The following is an 18,315-nucleotide window of genomic DNA, read 5'->3' as shown; positions in this document are numbered from 1 at the left end:
GGCATTTAGTCTAACCCTCGTTTTGACTGAACTCCACTTTGACACAAAGCCATGGTTTTGGGGTGTGGCTGTTTAGTATGGCTAAAGATGGGATCTTGCTGATGTCTTCGCTGGTTGGAGACGACCCCTGTGTGCCGCTGATGTGAACCTGCCCACGCAACATGAAGTCCGCATGGAGTGATGGCGTCGCCCTGCCCCTGTTTCTTCAAGAAACACAACACCAAGCATCACCTAGACAGAAATTCTGGTTGGTTTTCTTGTAAATTCTGAGTCTGGGATTCCATATTGATTTAATCAGTTCCTAGAGACCAGGACTGAAAATTGTGCAGAACAAAGGCTCACACGTTTGGTTTCCCACTCACATTTATTGAGGCCAAAGAGACCAAAACAGTTCATTTTCTTCCCAAAGAATTGAAAAAAATATATACAATACAACGGCAATTTAAGTAAGCACATGATGAAACTTCCTGGCCCATGAACCAACATGAGATGTGATAGCCTGTAGATACCAATTGAGACAGCTTCACACAATGTCGTTCTTCTCAGGCATTTCCAAACTGCATCGCGCAGCCGCATGTGTGTACACAGTTTCACATACATAAAGGCGTCTATCCGTGGACAGGGAGACATGTTCTTTAGGAGCACAGGGCACAGAAGGAGAAAGGAGCACACACTTGGTTACTGACTAATTCTGAAGAGGATACTGGGCTTCCGAGAAAGAGTTTTGCACATCCAAAAATCAATGAGGAGTTTCCACTTGAATGAAGAGAATTGTTCGGTGATGCTGACTACGAGAAAAACTCACACGGAATTATTTGCTTTCCAAAGGCCACTTTCAAAGTACAGATTTCAAATCCAGAGCAAATACCCATGGCACGAACAAATAGCATGGCTAAGAGTCTAACACTTGCTCCCAGGCTTCTGTCTTCTCTAACAGATTCTAACGAGGGAAACCCCAGAAGTGGCAAGGTCTGGATCATGGACGGTTGTATCCAGTGAGATTTCTGGAAGGTGCAGACCTGGTGGGCTTCTAAATCTGTTTCAAATGAACTAGACAATTTTTGGACAGTCAAACACTTCTTTTAAGAATCTTCTAAATCAGAAGGAGGAATCTGAGGGGCAGAGGAAGTAAACTCCCCAGAGGCCAACAACTCAAAGTGAAAACACCAGCTGCCTCCATGACAGTTGCCACCTCGTGTCTCTGTAAACAAAGTTGAGTTAGGCTGGCGTTGTGCCCTGGGATATGCCAGAGATATATACACTCGGAGGTCTAGTTACCAAATTCTAGAGTGGATTCGGACACACTCTCTCACACGTCTCGCCCCATAAGGAAGGAGACACCATTATTCAGGCACTTCACAACACGAAAGAAAAAAAAAAAATCCAGTTTGACAAACAATCCCCCTCCCAGCCGAAAAAATGAAACCAAAATAAAGTCAAAACTAAGGCTTTCATAAAACATTCTGGAAGGCAGTTTCCTTCAATTTTGCCAGGGAATTAGCACAGACATTCTTTTCCACCACTACTCCAAACCCGCCAGCTCTTATTTCTGAGATAACAGCATTTCAGGTTACGTGAAATCTGCCCCAGTTAGAACCAAGCGAGCTCAGAGAATTAGCTAATGGTGGCTAGTGTTGTCACTGCTGATATTCTTGCTACAAAAATACAATTTCAGCTGAGTTCCTGTAATCCCCTGAGCTGTAACAAAAGCCCCTCACCTCAAGGGAGGCAGCTGTCTCTGTCTGTGCAAGTTAACCACTCAGATAGATGTGCATTTATATTTGCACTAATATGAAATACCCTTCCAGAAGAGAGGTTTTTCTGCATCTGAAGTGCTTAGACATTCAATGGAGAACCAAACAGGTTTATACAGAGAAATTTCTAATAAATGATCCAAATGATTTGGGCTTGTTGCAACTCCTAAGTTTTCCAGAGATCTATGTTTTATACAAATGGGAGAATAAAAAAGTACACAGCCAATGAACGTACTGTACATACATCAGATATTAATATATGTGCATGAACTAAAGATCCCTGAACATACACATCCCCCTTAGGATACATTCCACGGCAGAGGCAAGGCATCAGTCTTTGATAACAGATCCAGGATAGCAGCAATTTAACAATCTAGTCACCAAGTTAGTGTGGAAAACAGACTAGGCCCTGACTAGTCTCCTTGCTCTCAGAAGTCTCTGTCAACAAGGAACACACACCATTCTTAGGAAGCACCAGGCTGCATTGCTCAGGGCAGCTGTAAAATCCTGCCACTGGAGAGTATATGTTTGTCTTTTAAAAACCTATTTGCTGACGAATGGTATAATGGGCAGCATGAGTCACAGTGAGGTGACACAAATCCAAACGACTGAAGACACGTGTACTTCCATTTGGTTTCGTGTGGTCATTTTATCAGTTTCTCGAGGACACGGAAAGTACTCGGACTGTCTGAACAGCTCCCAGGAGAACGATGCTAAATTAGGCCCAGCAAAGAGCTGCTCTCACTGGGTCTGAGGGTATGGGAATGACCTGATTATCACTTTACAGACAGCACAAGGTCGCACGAGGCGTTGTTTTCAAAAATTTGTTTCTGAGTCTACCCTCCCGGGTAAGTTATAAACCTAACAACAAAAATCCACATGTGTACTAAGCAAAAGAAATATTACCTTTATTCTGACAGCTATCCATTAGTCATAGAAGGAACAAGGTCTTTGAGCTAATCTTGCTTTGTGTCATCTGTTGGCTACCCCCATGCATGCCTGGGGGGGTCACGGGATTCTATGTGGGTGAATGGATGGGATGTAGAGTGTGCTGCTGATGGGCACTTTCTGGTCCAACTCCTAATCTGGTGGGAATATGACCACAGAGCCCAAGAAAGGACCCTGCTGTCTCCGACAAAGGCTTTGAAACTTTCCCCCCCACATCCCATATAAAATACTTTTATAGACCACAGCTGCAGACTGTGAGCGGCGAACTGGTTACTTTAGAAGAAGAATATCTGAATAACAGACACTAAATTAGGCCATGTTGTTTTACAGGTTACAACCTTTTCCCGGGAAGGGACAACTCCCTCTGAACAGCAGTTTCTCCTGCCTGAAGATGAGATCACACACAGAGAGAGCTATTATGTTTCTGCCAAGTCACTGTGGGAACACTGGAGAAGGGCTCGCAGTAGCCGGCACGGGCATGCCAGGCAGCGTGTCGACTCCTGAGATAAGCGGCCGGCCCTACTGCTCAGAACTTCTTCACCGTGCAGTCTTAACCTTCCCCTCTGACTCTGGGCGTCTGCCATGTGTCTCACAGCAGTGGAATCAACACAGACTTTTGCTCAGCTTGCAATGCCGCCAAACACAGCAATGCCATTACTACACTGGATATTCACCCAGGCTCCTTAGGTCTGGATGGAGGATGAGCAGCTTGGTGGGATCCTTTAGACAAGACGGTGATGTGTTCGAGTCTCCCAGGCAACAGCATGCTCCCAGCCTGCTCCACAGACACAGTCTGGACTGCGGGGCTGCTTCTCACTACACAGGAACACTTGCACCCGGGACTTGGCCTTTTCCAATACCAAATGTTAGCAGGCAAGTTCAGAGTCTGGACACAGAGGCACTTCTAAAGTTTGGCAAGGAGAAGGAGGCAAGGTCGCTAAGTGGGCTTTATCGCTGCGCTGTCTCACATAACCCGGATGTCTGTGCAGGTAGCTTTAGGTTGTGGATGGATCGTGCTTTTTCTTCTTGCCTCGACAGGACTTGCAGACACAGCAGATAATGCATGGAGAGGCCAGGAGTAGCAGGGGTGACGTCACCAAGGCAATGACGCCTAAGCCCACAAGGATGCCCACTACCTGGAAATGGAAGAGAAAACCCTATTTCAGCAGTTACATCATCTTAAATGTGTACCTGCCCCCAGGTGTAATGGCCTTTATGGTGTGAATGCTTGTATCCCTCTTCCAAATGCCCGTATTGGAACCCCAATACTCGGTGTGACGGCATTCCGAGAGGGGAGCCCCTAGCTGAGACAGAGCCTGGGTGATACTAGGGAGCTCAAGAGCTCACCTTCATTCATTCTCAGCTTTCTCGCATGGGAGAACCCAGCAAGGAAACTATCATCTATGAGCCAGAAGGCATGCTGTGGATGTATCTCCTCATTGCCAACACGTCTAGACTTAGAATCATCTAAGAGACACACTTATGGATGTGTCTGTGTGGGCATTTCCAGACAAGATTAACCGAGCAGGGAAGATGTGTGACGTCATCCCATGGGCTGGGCATTGGACTGAATAACAAAAAGGAAAAAAAAGAAGAGAGCCTGATGAGTGCTAGTGCCCTCCTCTCCCTGATTCCTGCGCATATCATGCAGAGAGATGGAGTCCCAGCCTCAAGCTTCTTACCGCCATGAACTCTGCCGTGTCCTCCCCACCATGATGGACTGTGTCCCCTCAAACCGTGAGCCAAACTGAACTCTTGCTCCTTTAAGTCCTGAGACAAAAATCTAATACAAGGACCCTCAGCAGAACCTGCCCGTGTTGATACCTGAACCTCAGATTTCCAGCATCCAGAACTAGGAAGAAGCAATCTTCATCACCCAGTCTACGATCACCTGTTAGGTGAATGACTAGGACACTGTCTCAGACATGTTCGGCGATGTTCTAAACTGGACACAAACTACAAAGCTACAAAGGACTAAACTGAGGTTGAGAACAAACAAGGCTAACTCGGCTTAGCCGTTAACTCCAAACCCTGTACTGTGGGTGTTGGCTTGTTCTCTATCGGGGCTTCCCCACACATTAATAATGATCGTTAGGATATAAGCATTGGTTTCCTCAAAGGGACCATAGCCTTTGATAAATACAAAACACTATTAAAAAACAAAGCACAGTTCCCTTTGAAGTGCCACATAAACACACAATGGCATGTACAGAGGGATCTGAGGCCTGGCAGTATTGGAGAACTCTCTTCTGATGGCTGATGTGATCTAAGTGCTTGTAGGAAACTCCTCCCATGTTTTTGCAAGAGCAGAGAACACGGGTGTTCACGCGGCTGGTCGCTCTAACGCTCAGCTCTCTGGTGCCTCTGTCTCTCAATGATCATGCCCTTGAATTAACTGCAGGCAGCTGCTCCGTCGTTCTCGCTCTCTTTCCTTGTACCAGAACCTCCCAGGAGGGCATGAGAAAGCAAGGAAGCCACATTAATTCCAATGCATCTCATGTTTCCTTAAGGAGGAGGGTACCTGTGTTCGGTTCCACATTACCGATGCTCTCGAGTGGCCGAGCTTATTCCTGCATGGTCCTTTGTCATAATGCCTAAGGAATATGTCATTCTGAAAAGAAAAAAAGAAAAAGAGGAGTTTCAGTAATCACACAACATGAAGCTGAGAGGTAGATATGAAGTGCTATGAATGACTTCCTCTAGGAATGCCGAGCCCACCCTTTTCAGCAAGGCTTGCAGTTCTGTAACTCACCAAGGAGACAAATCATAATGAACTCTTAGCTGAAGCAACAGAAAAAGGGATGGCCCTGATCGACCATCTCCAACAGGTAACTGACAGCGAGCTCTAGCAGAGGTGTGCCATGGAGCATGAGAGCCATAAACCAGCAGCGTGCCTGCTGTGAGAAATGCCACCATCTGACAGATGATGAGGAAGGGAAGCCGCCACAAGAGCCTGAGAAAGTAATGAGCTACATGATGAAGCAGGGAAACAGGATTCTGAATGAGGAGAAAGCCACTGAGGAGAAAGAAAACGTGGCTTTGCCCAGAGAGAGAACTCTGAGATGGATTTGGGGGGTAAAGATGGACTATAGTTTGGACATACTGAACTTGACATCAGGGCAATACATCCAAAGGCAGCCCATTACTTATACCCTGGTCGTTGAAGGAGAGACATGGATGCTAATATATATAAAATAGGGGCCCCAGATAACAGAACTCAATGAGATTATCTAGAAGAGAAGCAGACTGAGAAGCAAGTTTGTTTAGAGAAAACACCCACAAATAGGTAAGGAGTCTAGAAAGGAAACTGTGGTACAGTCAGAGAGGCAAGGCCAAAAGAAATAGAAGAGGATCCGGGCAGTGGTGGCGCATGCCTTTAATCCCAGCACTTGGGAGGCAGAGGCAGGCAGATCTCTGTGAGTTCGAGACCAGCCTGGTCTACAAGAGCTGGTTTCAGGACAGGCTCCAAAACCAACAGAGAAACCCTGTCTCGAAAAAAAAAAAGAAAAGAAAAAGAAATAAAAGAGGTGGAAACTTGCCAAGATGTCAAATCCAGCAGAGACCCTGGGAAAGCCAAGGATGTTGGATTTTACCAGTGAGAAATGTAAAACCTTGGAAAGAATGCAGTCATGATATGGCCACAGGACCACATGGCCACTTGGGCTGACTGGAGAAAGGTGGATGTCAGCTGCAAGACACAATTGGGCTCTCTGGAAGTTTGGCTTCTGAACAGAGTGAAGACACAGTCAGCTTGAGGAGCTGGCTCATCTCTAAATAGCACACACAGACAGACTGACATGGTATAGGAGTAGACGTTGAGGAAAGAGAACTGAAGGGGACAGATTTGTGCAGCTCTGCCTCCGCCTCTGACATGGACCACATGAAGATGAAGGCAAAAGAAAACTCAGTGCCCAGCATGCACAGTCTCTGTTTGGTGGCTGTCTCAGACTTGGGCTTTAGAAAATCCTCCTTTGTCCCAGGTTTTCAACCCACAAACACACCAACACCGTGCGGCATAACATACTGCCCTGCAGAAAAGCATCTCTACCACAAGCCAAGGCCCTCATCTAAAACAGAGAAAGCAAGATCCTGAGACACGGTGGCAGAAAAGCATGCTTTAACATCTGACGCCCATGTGTGCAGACATCTAACATCTGCCCCACATCTGGGGGGCCACACAGCACAAGTGTCTGAACACAGTGTTCTCCACAACGCCATCCCTCGCAAACACTCTGGCCAAAGGATGGAGGTCTGCTGCACACACTGAGTCCCTTACATTCCTACTCAGCTCCTTGTGGATAGAAACCTAGTTTATGGACTGGGGACACCAAGGAGAGACCCCTAGGATCTGTTTTTTGTGTGAAAACCATGTTAAATACCACACACACTTGTTATCTACAGGACTACGCAGAAGTGAAGTTACTCACAGTGGAAGGCACTTGTGAGCTGTTTAAAGTCTTTCATCTACAACATCTACCCTCAAGGCTGCAATCTAATGCACTTCCTTAAAAAAGACAAAGCTCACTGGGGTGCTGGTGGCGCATGCCATTAATCCCAGCACTCTGGAGGCAGAGACAGGTGGATCTCAGGGAGTTCGAGGTCAGCCTGGTCTACAGAGTGAGTTCCAGGACAGCCAGGACAGGGCTACTGAGAAAAATCCTGTCTTGAACAACCAAAAAAAGAAAAAAGAAAAGAAGAAGGAAGGAAGGAAGGAAGGAAGGAAGGAAGGAAGGAAGGAAGGAAGGAAGGAAAAGAAAGAAAGAATGAATGAGTGAAAGAAAGAAAGAAAGAAAGAAAGAAAGAAAGAAAGAAAGAAAGAAAGGAAAAGAAAGAGAAAAGAAGATCACAGAGATGTTTCCTCACAATGTCCCAAACAGCTTACCTAATTGTCAACTGAAGTGCCAGTAGGCATTCCATTAATGACACCTTCATTCCTGGTGCTGCTTAGGGACACCACAACACTGAATAAACCACGAGCTGAATAAAACCCAAGTGCAGAGCAAAACCAAGGGCTGAGGAAAAGACACCAGCGTACGTGTGTGCTGTTTTATGTCACTTGATGCAAGCTACTCATCAGAGGAGGGAGTCCCATTGAGAAAAAAGCCTTCATAAGATCCAGCTATAGGCAAGCCTGTGGGGTACTTCCTTAATCAGTGATTGATAGGGGAAGGATCAATCCATTGTGCGTGGTGCCATCCCTGGGCTGGTGGTCCTGGGGTATATAAGCAAGCAGGCTGAACAAGCCATGAGGAGCAAGTCAGTAAACAGCCCCCCTCCATGGCCTCTGCATCAGCTCCTGCATCCAGGTCCAGCAAAGGGAAATGCTCAGCCTCTTCCGAAGAGAACTTACATCCAGGTTCTGCAGACAGTACCAGCAAAATGTGTGCTTGCAGTTCTTGCACATCATCTGAGCGCAGCCCTCGTTGCGTTCGATGTAAATACGGCAAACTGGGCATTGCTTAATAGGGGCATCTGCCTCCGTCCCAAAGAGCGCCCTAAAACAAAACAGATGAGATGTGTTCAGTCAGTGGTCACCCACCCGTTTTTCAGGACGGTTAGAAGGATGGTTAATACGTTCTGCTTGCTGTGTTTAATTCACTTCCAAAGAAAGGGGTGGGAGGGAAAATGGGAGACATGGATTATTAGTTGTTCAGATAGCTCAATAAGAAAGAATTTATTTATTTTGGCTCCTAAAGAATTATATAATTACACTTTCCACAGCTGCCTGACTTTATTGCTATGCCAAATTGAGCCTTCATTCCCGGACCACACATTCTCTGAGTAAGAAGTACACGGAGAGAGTTAAGACTGGCAAGAACTTAACTCTGGATCCGAACAGGATGCTGTCTACATAACAACCCGTTCATTAAATAAAAGGAACGGGTGGGATACAGTTAGTGGAACTCAAAGAGATGCCACCCATTATCGAAAAGACCTCCTCCAAGTTGACAAAGAGGCCAGTGTGTGACCACAGCAGAAAGGGACACAGGACTTCAGCGGTTCAGGTTGAGCTATGAGGGTCAGAGTGTGGCATTATTACACTCCACTGACTGTGTATCAAAATCAACACCCAGCACCCAGAGACATCACAGTTTACAAAGTGTTGTCAAACCTATGGTGGACACAGTATCTCTATTTTAATATTCTCCTTTGGGCTGGTGAGACAGTTCTGCGGGGAAAGGCACTTGCTGCTAAGCCTGATGACCTGAGTTCAATCCCTGGTACCCACATGGTAAAAGGGAAACTCTCACACGTTTTCCACTGACCTCCACACACGATGCCACAGGTCCACACATGTGTACACACACACACACACACACACACACACACACACACGGTAAATAAATGTAACAAAAAATTTAATGTCCCCTTTTCTCAATGGGGATACAGACCCATAAGAGACTGAGTGTCTTATATGAGGCCCCCTGGATGCCACGAACAGTGTCAGAACCCAAGTCACTCTCCCCTCCTCTGAGCCCTTTAAGCTTACTCAGGGAGCTAACTACTACGGAAGGCACTGCTTTAAATCTGTTAGGGATGGCACACAGAGCGCATGTATCAGAGTTCTCTTTCTTCTCTGCTTGATCTGCTATCCAAGCACAGCACCACAGCCAGGCAGCGTGACTCTTCCCGAAGACCGGTTCTGCACAGTCTGAGGGCACTGGGTGACTAAGCCAACTGGCTGGGAACACTGGTGTTTTGTTCTTGCTCGTGCAGAACAGCCATAGCCTCGAGCAGAGCATGGGATCCAACACAAAGGTCTCTCACTTGCGCCCGGCTGCTGCCATAAAAAACCCGCCATACAAAAAGGCACCCGCTGCTTGAATTGCTTCTCAACATAAAATCCGAGTCCTGACACCACCTTTATAGCATAAAGCATTAGGAACAAATTCTCTTCCTGCATTTTCTAAGCACTTAGGAAGACAGTCTATGTCTATGTGCTCTGTATGATCAGCGTACCCCATGAGATGGCCATTTAATCAGGTAAGATCATATCTCTCTCATTTGTAAACAGGAAGAATGGGCTACACCAGTGATGGGTAAACATGGTTTTGTACAAAGCCCCAACTTTCTGCTGAAACCTACAGAGTGAGGAACCTCTCTACCCAAAGGGAGTGAACTCAAACAAATTTAACATGCCTGGAAGGTCCCCTTAGGCTAACGAGCTAGAATCCCTTTTAGACATACTGTTCCTGGTAGTGTCTGTTACCGCCTTACTAATTCTTCTCAGGATATTTCTTCAGTGAGTGTCTAAAAGCCATTGGGCTCGAACTCTTTCCCAAAGCCATTGATGTGGAATTTGAAAAAAACACAAGGAATTATCCCGAAGATACTTCATCCCTTACCCATGCTCCGGCACAATAGGCTGATCTCTACAGGAGGACTCCCCGTGCCAGGCATCCTTGCAACATGAGCAGAATTTCAGGTGGCATGAAGGACACTCCACCATCACAGGCTTCCCTGGGTCTCCTGCTGCAATGTGGCACACTGTCTGGCAGTCTGTAACAGGACACCATGTTCGGAGGGGATCCATGTGAACCTCTGAAACATAAAGGAGGAAATTGTGATGGGCTAGCTCCGGTCCAAGCATTAAACTTTCTCCCCTTCACTTATCTTTTTAAATGAGCAGGATATATAGCATAGTATCAGCAAGGGAGTGGCCATGTCCATGACTGACAATCTTTATAATGGATCCAAGTCCACCACCCACCATTCAGAGCGCAGGGTCATCACTGCCACATTCTCGAGGTAGGAATTAACAGAGCAAGTCACCATTTCCTTTATTAATAGTAATAGGTACACTATGGCCTTTAACCAAAAACTACAGCTCGCCTTTAAGCACTCAAAATGCACAAAACCTCAAGTCTCTTTTGGTGTGAGAAGTCCTTCTGTATATGTGTTGCTTTTATTGGTTAATAAAGAAGCTGCTTTTGTCCAATAACTTAACAGAATATACCAGTCTGGAAGAGATATATCTAGAGAGAGAGTAGAGGAGTCAGAGAGAAGCCATGGTGCCACCCACAGGAGACAGACGCACCAATAGAAACAGGCTAATTTAAGATATAAGAGTTAGCTAGCAATACATTTAAGTGATTGACCAAGTAGTGATTTAAATATAATATAGTTTTTGTGTGATTATTTCAAGTCAGGGCAGTCAGGAAATGAACTAGCGGCCTCTGCCCACACTTTTCTATAATGAACTAGGTACCAACCTTGAAGGAAAAGATGATGTGCAGAGCATCAAGAGCAAGAGAACAAAGGTATTCTACACAAAAGAACAGGGTTTGGGGCTCTGAGATACAGCTCATACAGGAGGGAATTGGAACACAGGATTCAAATAGTTTAGGATCAAACAGTATCCAGTGTGGCTTAGCTCGGAAGTCAGATTTAAGCAGCTTGCTGTCTTACCAGTGGACAAATTAGGGACTATTTATGAAGTTCCCACAAGCTCTTAAAACAAACAGGACTTTCTCAGACTATAAAATGATAGTCAGTTATATGACAGTGGTTAGCTCCATGAGACACACAGGAGAAAGGGTAAGAGTGGCGATGGATAGCCTGCATCTAGTTAAGCATTTATAATTCTCTTTTGTTTTCCCATTTCTCGCTCATTAACAGAATCCATTTCTCTTCATGTAATATGTCTTATGACGAGACATATGAGGCTACTCGGAGGGAGCAGTAGCCTTTCTGTCTCTGAATGGATGTACTTTACAAATTTATTATTAATCATAATTCTCTCTTGAACCTCTGAGGTTAACTCTGCCCCATTATAATTTCTTTAATCAGCGGTAACAATTGGAGAAGTCACGACATGTTCCTATCAACTTACTGTTCCAGGCATCCAAAGTGGTACAATGAAAGCAGAAATGATAAATGAGAGATCAATTACAGATTCTGATAAATTGCTACAAAGTAGCTTGGAACCCAGGGCCACTGCTGCCCCTGGTCCAACACAAACACCAGGAAAGCATCTGAGCCACAGAAAACAGGGATCTGGCTTTTCCGCCATCATGACAGGACAAGAGGACCAGGTACAAAAGCATGGGGGTGGGGCAAGGATGGAGGCATTATGGCTCTCTCCAGGGATGCATAGGAGATGCAGCCTTAGGCGAGTCTGTTGTATTAATACCATGGTGAATTCAGACCAGCAAAATGGCAAGACAATACTAGGTGGTACAACCTTCATGGGCCACTGTCATAGAGAAGTCCATTAGTGGCTGAGATGCTACCTGTGGTCGTGTTCCTCCACTAGAAGTCCTGTTTGGGCATGTCTGGGTTGAATGACTTACTTGTTGGTTAGTCATGGGGATGAGACAATCACTGAGCAGCAGCCAGCACTGAGCTATACCCCAGTCGTCTTAAGGATGCCTTAAAGAGCTTAACTATGACCAGAGGCAGATATCCGGAGATGGATCTCTAGCTCTACCTAAAAAGGGAACCAGACACTCAAGCCAGTTCTCCCAGCTAACTCTCACAGTCCCCTTGCAGCTTACAGAAACACCTGTCTGCCCAAATTCGTCTTATTTATGCCATAACTGAGGCTCAACCTTCTCCTTAATTTGACTTTGAGTCATCGTCCCTCATCATTAAAAGACCTAAAGTTAGGCATGTTGAACTCACACTTAGTTCAACAAATGAGTGATTTCAAGTACTTGTTAGGGACTGGGGCATATGAAATACAAAAATAAAGATTTCTTGCCCTTTTAAGGTTGCCGCGGTACTTTAAAAGGCTAACACAGAAGAGTAAAAGAACTCTCCATGAAACCCAGAGGAAACTGTGCACTTCCTCTTTGGATGATGGAGGAAGGTCATTGGTTAAGTAATAAAGAAACTACTTGGCCTCATAGGTTAAAACATAGGTGGGAGGAGTAAACAGAACAGAATGCTGGGAGGAAGAGGAAGTGAGCTCAGACTCGACAGCTCTGCTCTCTGGAGCAGAGACGCCATGCTCCCCTCTACTGGGTGGACGCGAGAGCTCTGCTCTCTGAGACTCACGTGATGAAGCTCCGACCCAGGATTGACGTAGGCTAGAATCTTCCTGGTAAGACCAGTGCTCACAGATTATTAGAGATGGGTTGATCGGGATATCAGAATTAGCCAGTAAGGGCTAGAGCTAAAGGGCCAAGCAGTGTTTAAATGAATACAATTTGTGTGTTGTTATTTCGGGGCATAAGCTAGCCAGGCAGCCGGGGTGCTAGGGATGCAGCCCCGCCACTCTTAATACTACATTTGGATAGTATTTGGAGTCACAGATGAACAGAAAGAAAAATGAAGACTCCTGTGCTCAGAAATCTCACAGCATGAAGATCACTGTATGTAAGGAAAGAGATATTTAAAACAATATCGCATCTAAGAGCAAAAAGCTAGCAATGCAAACAATTGGGAGTACATCTCACAAGACAACAAAAATGAAATTGTTAATAAACACCTGGAGCAGGAGGGAGCATAGGGAACTTAGCAGCTACTTCCAGACAGCCCTTTATGCTTTCTTTCTATATATCCAGACTATATTTCCACACATCCCTAATATAATTTCCTGTTTTAATCAAGTCTAACATCAGAAGGCAAAACTGGTTTCTTTTCATCACAGACCAAGCAGATACCACACGCTGAGATGAAACATAAGGAGATTAAGCCAGAAAGGGCAAGGGCACTATAGAAATACAGGGTTTTGAAAAAGAAGTCCCTTAGATAGGAAGGTGCAGCCAACCTGCATGTGGAGACACAGGGGGAGATGTCTCTATCCAGATGTTAGGACTAAGCTTCTGTACTTAAAGGAAACACAGCCTCATGGGCTCTGGTAGCTCGCAAGCCAACGGCATTTCTCCGCAGATCCAGGGTGAGTGGTACCACACTGGTGGCTTGAAATCAACCATTGCACCTTGAAGCTGGCAAGCATGACCAGCTAGAGGGGCACAGAATGGAAGATAAGCTGAGATAAATGATGGAGGAAGGTCATTGGTTAAATAAAAAGAAACTGCTTGGCCCTCATTGGTTAGAAGATAGGTGGGAGGAGTAAACAGCACAGAATGCTGGGAGGAAGAGGAAGTGAGCTCAGACTCGACAGCTCTGCTCTCTGGAGCAGAGATGCCATGCTCCCCTCTACTGGGTGGACGCGAGAGCTCTGCTCTCTGAGACTCACGTGATGAAGCTCCGACCCAGGATGGACGTAGGCTAGAATCTTCCCGGTAAGCGCACCTTGGGGTGCTGCACACAGATGATTAGAAATGGGCTAAATTAATATGTGAGAATTAGCCTAGAAGAGAATGGGCCAAGCAGTGTTTAAATGAATACAGTTTGTGTGTTGTTATTTCGGGGCATAAGCTAGCCATGCAGGCGGCTGGGGTGCTAGGGACGCAGCCCCGCCGCTCCTATTATCACTGATAAACACAGCGGTGCACAAAACCTACATCATTCAGCACAAAGTCGTGGAGCACTGAGCAGGAAGGTGAGGAGCAGAATTTGCATAGCATAAAAGGAAGAGAAGCCGGAACCGCAACAGTGACAGGGCTCTTCAGAGCATCTTGTGGCCAATGGTTTCTACTTCCTGATCATCCTTGATACAGACAGACACGTTCACCTGTAATAAAATCCATACGTGCACACACCTCTCAGGTGGTGTTTGGTTGTACATACTAACTTGGCATTCATGAACTGCTTGCTGCACATCTTCCTCGGCTCCTCAACCTCAGGGAAGCACTGGGTCCCCTGCCCTGCAGTCCAGACTGTTTCTTCCATTTAGGATGGAAGTACATCGAAAGGAGATGCTTCTGGAACCCCCTGAAGGGCTTCAAGCACCTCTCCTGCTCTCAGTCAGAGGGGTACACTCTGTGCACTCTGGTCGACCTCAGTAATCCGAGGCCTTTCCTCCACTACACACAGGTGGTCAAAGAAAAGGGCAGAGATGAGACACCTGCAAATTCAGTCACTCCTGTGAGTCCCCACCTACCCCTCAGCACCCCTAACTAACTAAAGGTGCTAGAGGAATGTCCATCCACATTGCAGGGCACCTGAGGAACAAGACTGCACCATTTGTGCCTAAGAGGGCTGCTTCAAGGGACACTTTTCCCACACAGACACCTGAACAGGACCTAAGAGGCTTGTAAGCACTGCCCCGGCCATTCACTCTGCTTGCCAAAGAAGTGATGGGGTCATCATCTTTCTAAACCATTGAAGGTCACATTAAAGAGTAATCTGGTAGAAAAAGAGCAATCAAGTCAGACTCCTAAAAGGCCTCCCACTTTTACTTCTGTGTTAAAGTAAAGTAGGGGTTAAGGAAGAGCGGAGTATCCAAGATAGGAAGTGGCTCCAGAACACAGAAATGGGACTAGACAGAGTTTTGTCTCTAGCAACCCAACAGCCATGCCCAGGACTTCTACAGGTGCACATGGAAGACATTTTGGAAGGACAAGAAAAAGTGGTTTGGTGTCTCTGGGTTGGGTTAAGCACGAGGTTTTTCTCCCCAGACTCCAGTTTTAGTTCAGGGAAAGGCCCCGCAGCATGAGAGCCCATTTTCTGCTCTTTTAACAGGATAATTACTAGTTTGGTTAGAATTACTAGAGAGAAACTTTTAAGACTGCTACCCTTGTGAGAACCATTTGATATTGTCCACATCATTAGTCCGGCCTTCATCGTTATTTTTAACTGTACATTTTTAATAATCGCATTTGAGCCCTTCTGGTTGGAATCATGAACAAGCTGCAAAACGGCAAGTGGTTTTGATCCCCTTCTAAAGTTTACCTAAATGATGCGCATGAGAAGGTTTATCCACCTGAGGAATCAACAGCCACACTCGACAAAAACAGAAGCCAGTCAGAGTGGAAGGCGACTGAAGTTGGCTGGGGGGATCCAGATGCACAAGAACACAGGGAGAGCAACTGTTTAAGCCGACACTTCTCTTCCTTTACCATGAGATGGTCATGATTAACATCACTCTCCACAGCACAGTAAGCACACTGACTGCACACGGCACGCTCTCCACAGCCAAAGTCAGGTTCTTCAGTCACGCCTCCCCTCTTCTGGATTTTGAGTAACACTGAATTCTTTGATGTGTACTTTTTACTGTGATGTTTTTCATGTAAGGGACTGAGAAAGCCATTTAATGAATTGTAAGTGTGCATGCGTGTGCATGAATACAAGCATTCCTCCAGGTACAGGTACCCAAACCAGAAGAGGCTCAAGTTCTTTACATAAAATGGCATGGTATTTGCATGCTTTCAATCATCCCCAGCTTCCTTAAAACACTGACTGTGATGTAAATGCTATATGGATAATTGTTATATTACTTTGGGAATAATGAAAAATGGGTATACATATTTGGTGCAGAAGCAATTTAAAAAAAAATATTTTTGATCCAAAGTTAGTTAAATCTGTGGCTGGTTGTAAGATGTATTTCTTATTCTGGGTTACTGATAACTAGAAAAGTACAGTAACCTCCACAAGGCAGGCGACGCCATCATGTAAGTGATTTGCACCCATGTGAAACTGGAAGTCTATTTTGTAAGACTCACATACAATATTCGCAAGGACACTTCACATGACATGAACTCCCTCCCTTGGCTTCTTCCCATCGGAGGTCCCTATCTCCCTGCTCACGTTCAGCCGTGTGCCTTCCTTCTCCATTCCCCTGTGAGAAAAGAGCGCGTAGGAGAAACAGCCATGCACGTCAGTCAGCAGGCCTGCGTGCACCCTGTCTGAGCCTGCCTCTGGCAACCGGGGATAAGAAATAGATTTTAGAGTCAGCCCTCCATAGCTGCAGGCTCTGCGTGCATAGATTCAGCTACCCAGCATCCTGCAGTGAGCACTACTGCTCATATTCCCGAGGATTTCATGTGTACAATTGTGCCCGCTCCTCTCCTACATCAGCCCTCTCTCTTCAAACTTAAGACCACAGGCAAGATGGTTCATTGGGCAAACTTGCTATGCAGTGCCTGATGTCCTGAATCGAATCCCTGGAACCCACGTATGGGAGAAGGTGTTTACCTCTGACTTCCAAGGCATGTATGTTTCTCCCCTCATATCATACGTATACAACACAATAAATACATGAATTGAAAAGGCATGCAAATAGGAGGAAGGTTGGTGGGGAAAGGGGGCCCAGTGGAGAAATGAGTGGTTAAGAGAGGACAATGGGGGCATTATCAAATTCTTTTATATAAATTATGGAATTGTAAACAAATAATCTTTTAAGTTTATAAACCTAGAATATAACAATTTAGACAAAAGCAGCCCAGCTCAATGGTGACCTTGAAACACCCTGGTGAGTAAGACGTGATTAAAAAGGGTTTAATCACGACATACTTCATCGGAGAGGCAAATTTACAGACTTTGAACTTCAATTTACTTCCTCATAAGAGAGCTGGTGACTGAAGTAAAGACCCATGGCTATTTATCTGAAGACTGCTTGTGCCTGCAGTTGTCCAAAGCAAGAAATGCTACTTCAAACTTCTCTGCTTCTGTATTCGGACAATTATTAGGAAATCGAAACAGCCTGGAAAGTGAAAACTGCCACGAGATCTAAGAACTGTATCTGACCCGGACGACTATTTTCAGTTCTCAAAACCCAAACCCAATCAAGCTCAGTGCTGGGGGAGGAAGTGAAAGGGGAAGAGAAAAAAACAAAACAAAACAAAACTGAATCTTCAACCCTTGTTTCGCCTCCACGACAACCAGTGGCATTTCACAGGTGGCATATACAATTTGCTTTTATTCTGCTATCACTTGCTCAACCAACAAGAGTGGTTTTCCTGTCATCCTCTGCCACTGAGTCTACTCTAAAAGAGACAGCACAGGAATTATTATTGTGGGAAACACCACGCACCCAATTTAATTTAATAATCAGTTGGAATAAATCAAGCCATATTAATTTCTATGACCCGATGCATTTTTAATTATGCTGAAGTTAATTTGTCTTTGATATCCTAAAGAAGAGGAGCCTTCTGCAGGTAGTTAAAATGCCATTAAACTAAAGTAATCAGAATTAGCATCTGCTATAGTCAATAACGGTCCATATAGAAAGAGTAGCCACCATCAAACTGACTGCTCTCAAGAGAGTTGGAAGGACTCAAAGATTTTCAAATCTGGAATAACATCAGTTTCGTGTGTCCTCTCTCTTAGCAGCCTCTTCTTTCAGGACAGGACAACAGTTTCAGATGAGCCCCTAAGTTACAGTTGGCTAGCCAAAAGAAATCACAATATTAGATATATGTAATTGCTGCTTGTCTCTTTAATATGGCCATGTTGGACATCCAACCACAGTGAGCCATGATCTCCTGGGACATGGTTAGAGAAAGCAGGATTCATACCTGGAATAAGGGGACCCTGTATTATGAGATGGTTAGAGTGTGTTATATGAATTTGCACAGAGTGCCATGTTCCTAAATGGCACCCTAGAACCCGGGAACTAAGGGTGGAACCCTTTAGTAAAGGATGCAGTTTAAGATGAAGGGGTGACGTTGTGGTGACGTAACAGGCAATGCAGGAGGAAAGTGTGCCTGTCCAGAATGATGGGAAGGATACAGCAGATAATCATAGTTCAAAAAGATGAACTCAGGCTTGAAGAAGTGTCCAGAACTGTAAAACATTTTGTAATTCAAGGGTTTTTTTTTTT

The 18,315-nt window shown here is 45.3% G+C and overlaps 1 protein-coding gene and 1 non-coding gene across 5 annotated transcripts in view; one reads left to right on the top strand and one right to left on the bottom strand.

Annotated features, from left to right (window-relative positions):
- Positions 1 to 356: 356 nt before the first annotated feature.
- Rnf144b (ring finger protein 144B) overlaps positions 357 to 18,315 on the bottom strand; it is a 136,746-nt gene continuing 118,787 nt past the window's right edge. For 3 of the 4 annotated variants that reach the window (XM_026783108.1, XM_013349148.1, XM_005355149.2), the window contains exons 5-8: positions 10,049 to 10,244; positions 8,053 to 8,197; positions 5,224 to 5,313; positions 357 to 3,838 (exon numbers count right to left, since the gene is read on the bottom strand). In XM_026783108.1, coding sequence (XP_026638909.1) covers positions 3,698 to 3,838; positions 5,224 to 5,313; positions 8,053 to 8,197; positions 10,049 to 10,244 — 572 coding nt within the window. In that variant the 3' untranslated portion in view covers positions 357 to 3,697. The remainder of the gene's footprint in view (positions 3,839 to 5,223; positions 5,314 to 8,052; positions 8,198 to 10,048; positions 10,245 to 18,315) is intronic. The other variant, XM_005355150.2, reaches the window with a different exon arrangement.
- Positions 12,402 to 12,517, top strand: LOC113456923. The gene has a single exon (XR_003377645.1). It is a non-coding gene; the product is annotated as a small nucleolar RNA SNORA26 (small nucleolar RNA).

This window comes from Microtus ochrogaster, chromosome 16 (assembly GCF_000317375.1).
Source record: "Microtus ochrogaster isolate Prairie Vole_2 chromosome 16, MicOch1.0, whole genome shotgun sequence".
Classification (NCBI taxonomy): domain Eukaryota; kingdom Metazoa; phylum Chordata; class Mammalia; order Rodentia; family Cricetidae; genus Microtus; species Microtus ochrogaster.
The sequence above is the reverse complement of the archived record's forward strand: the minus strand, read 5'-3'. Positions and strand labels throughout refer to the sequence as shown.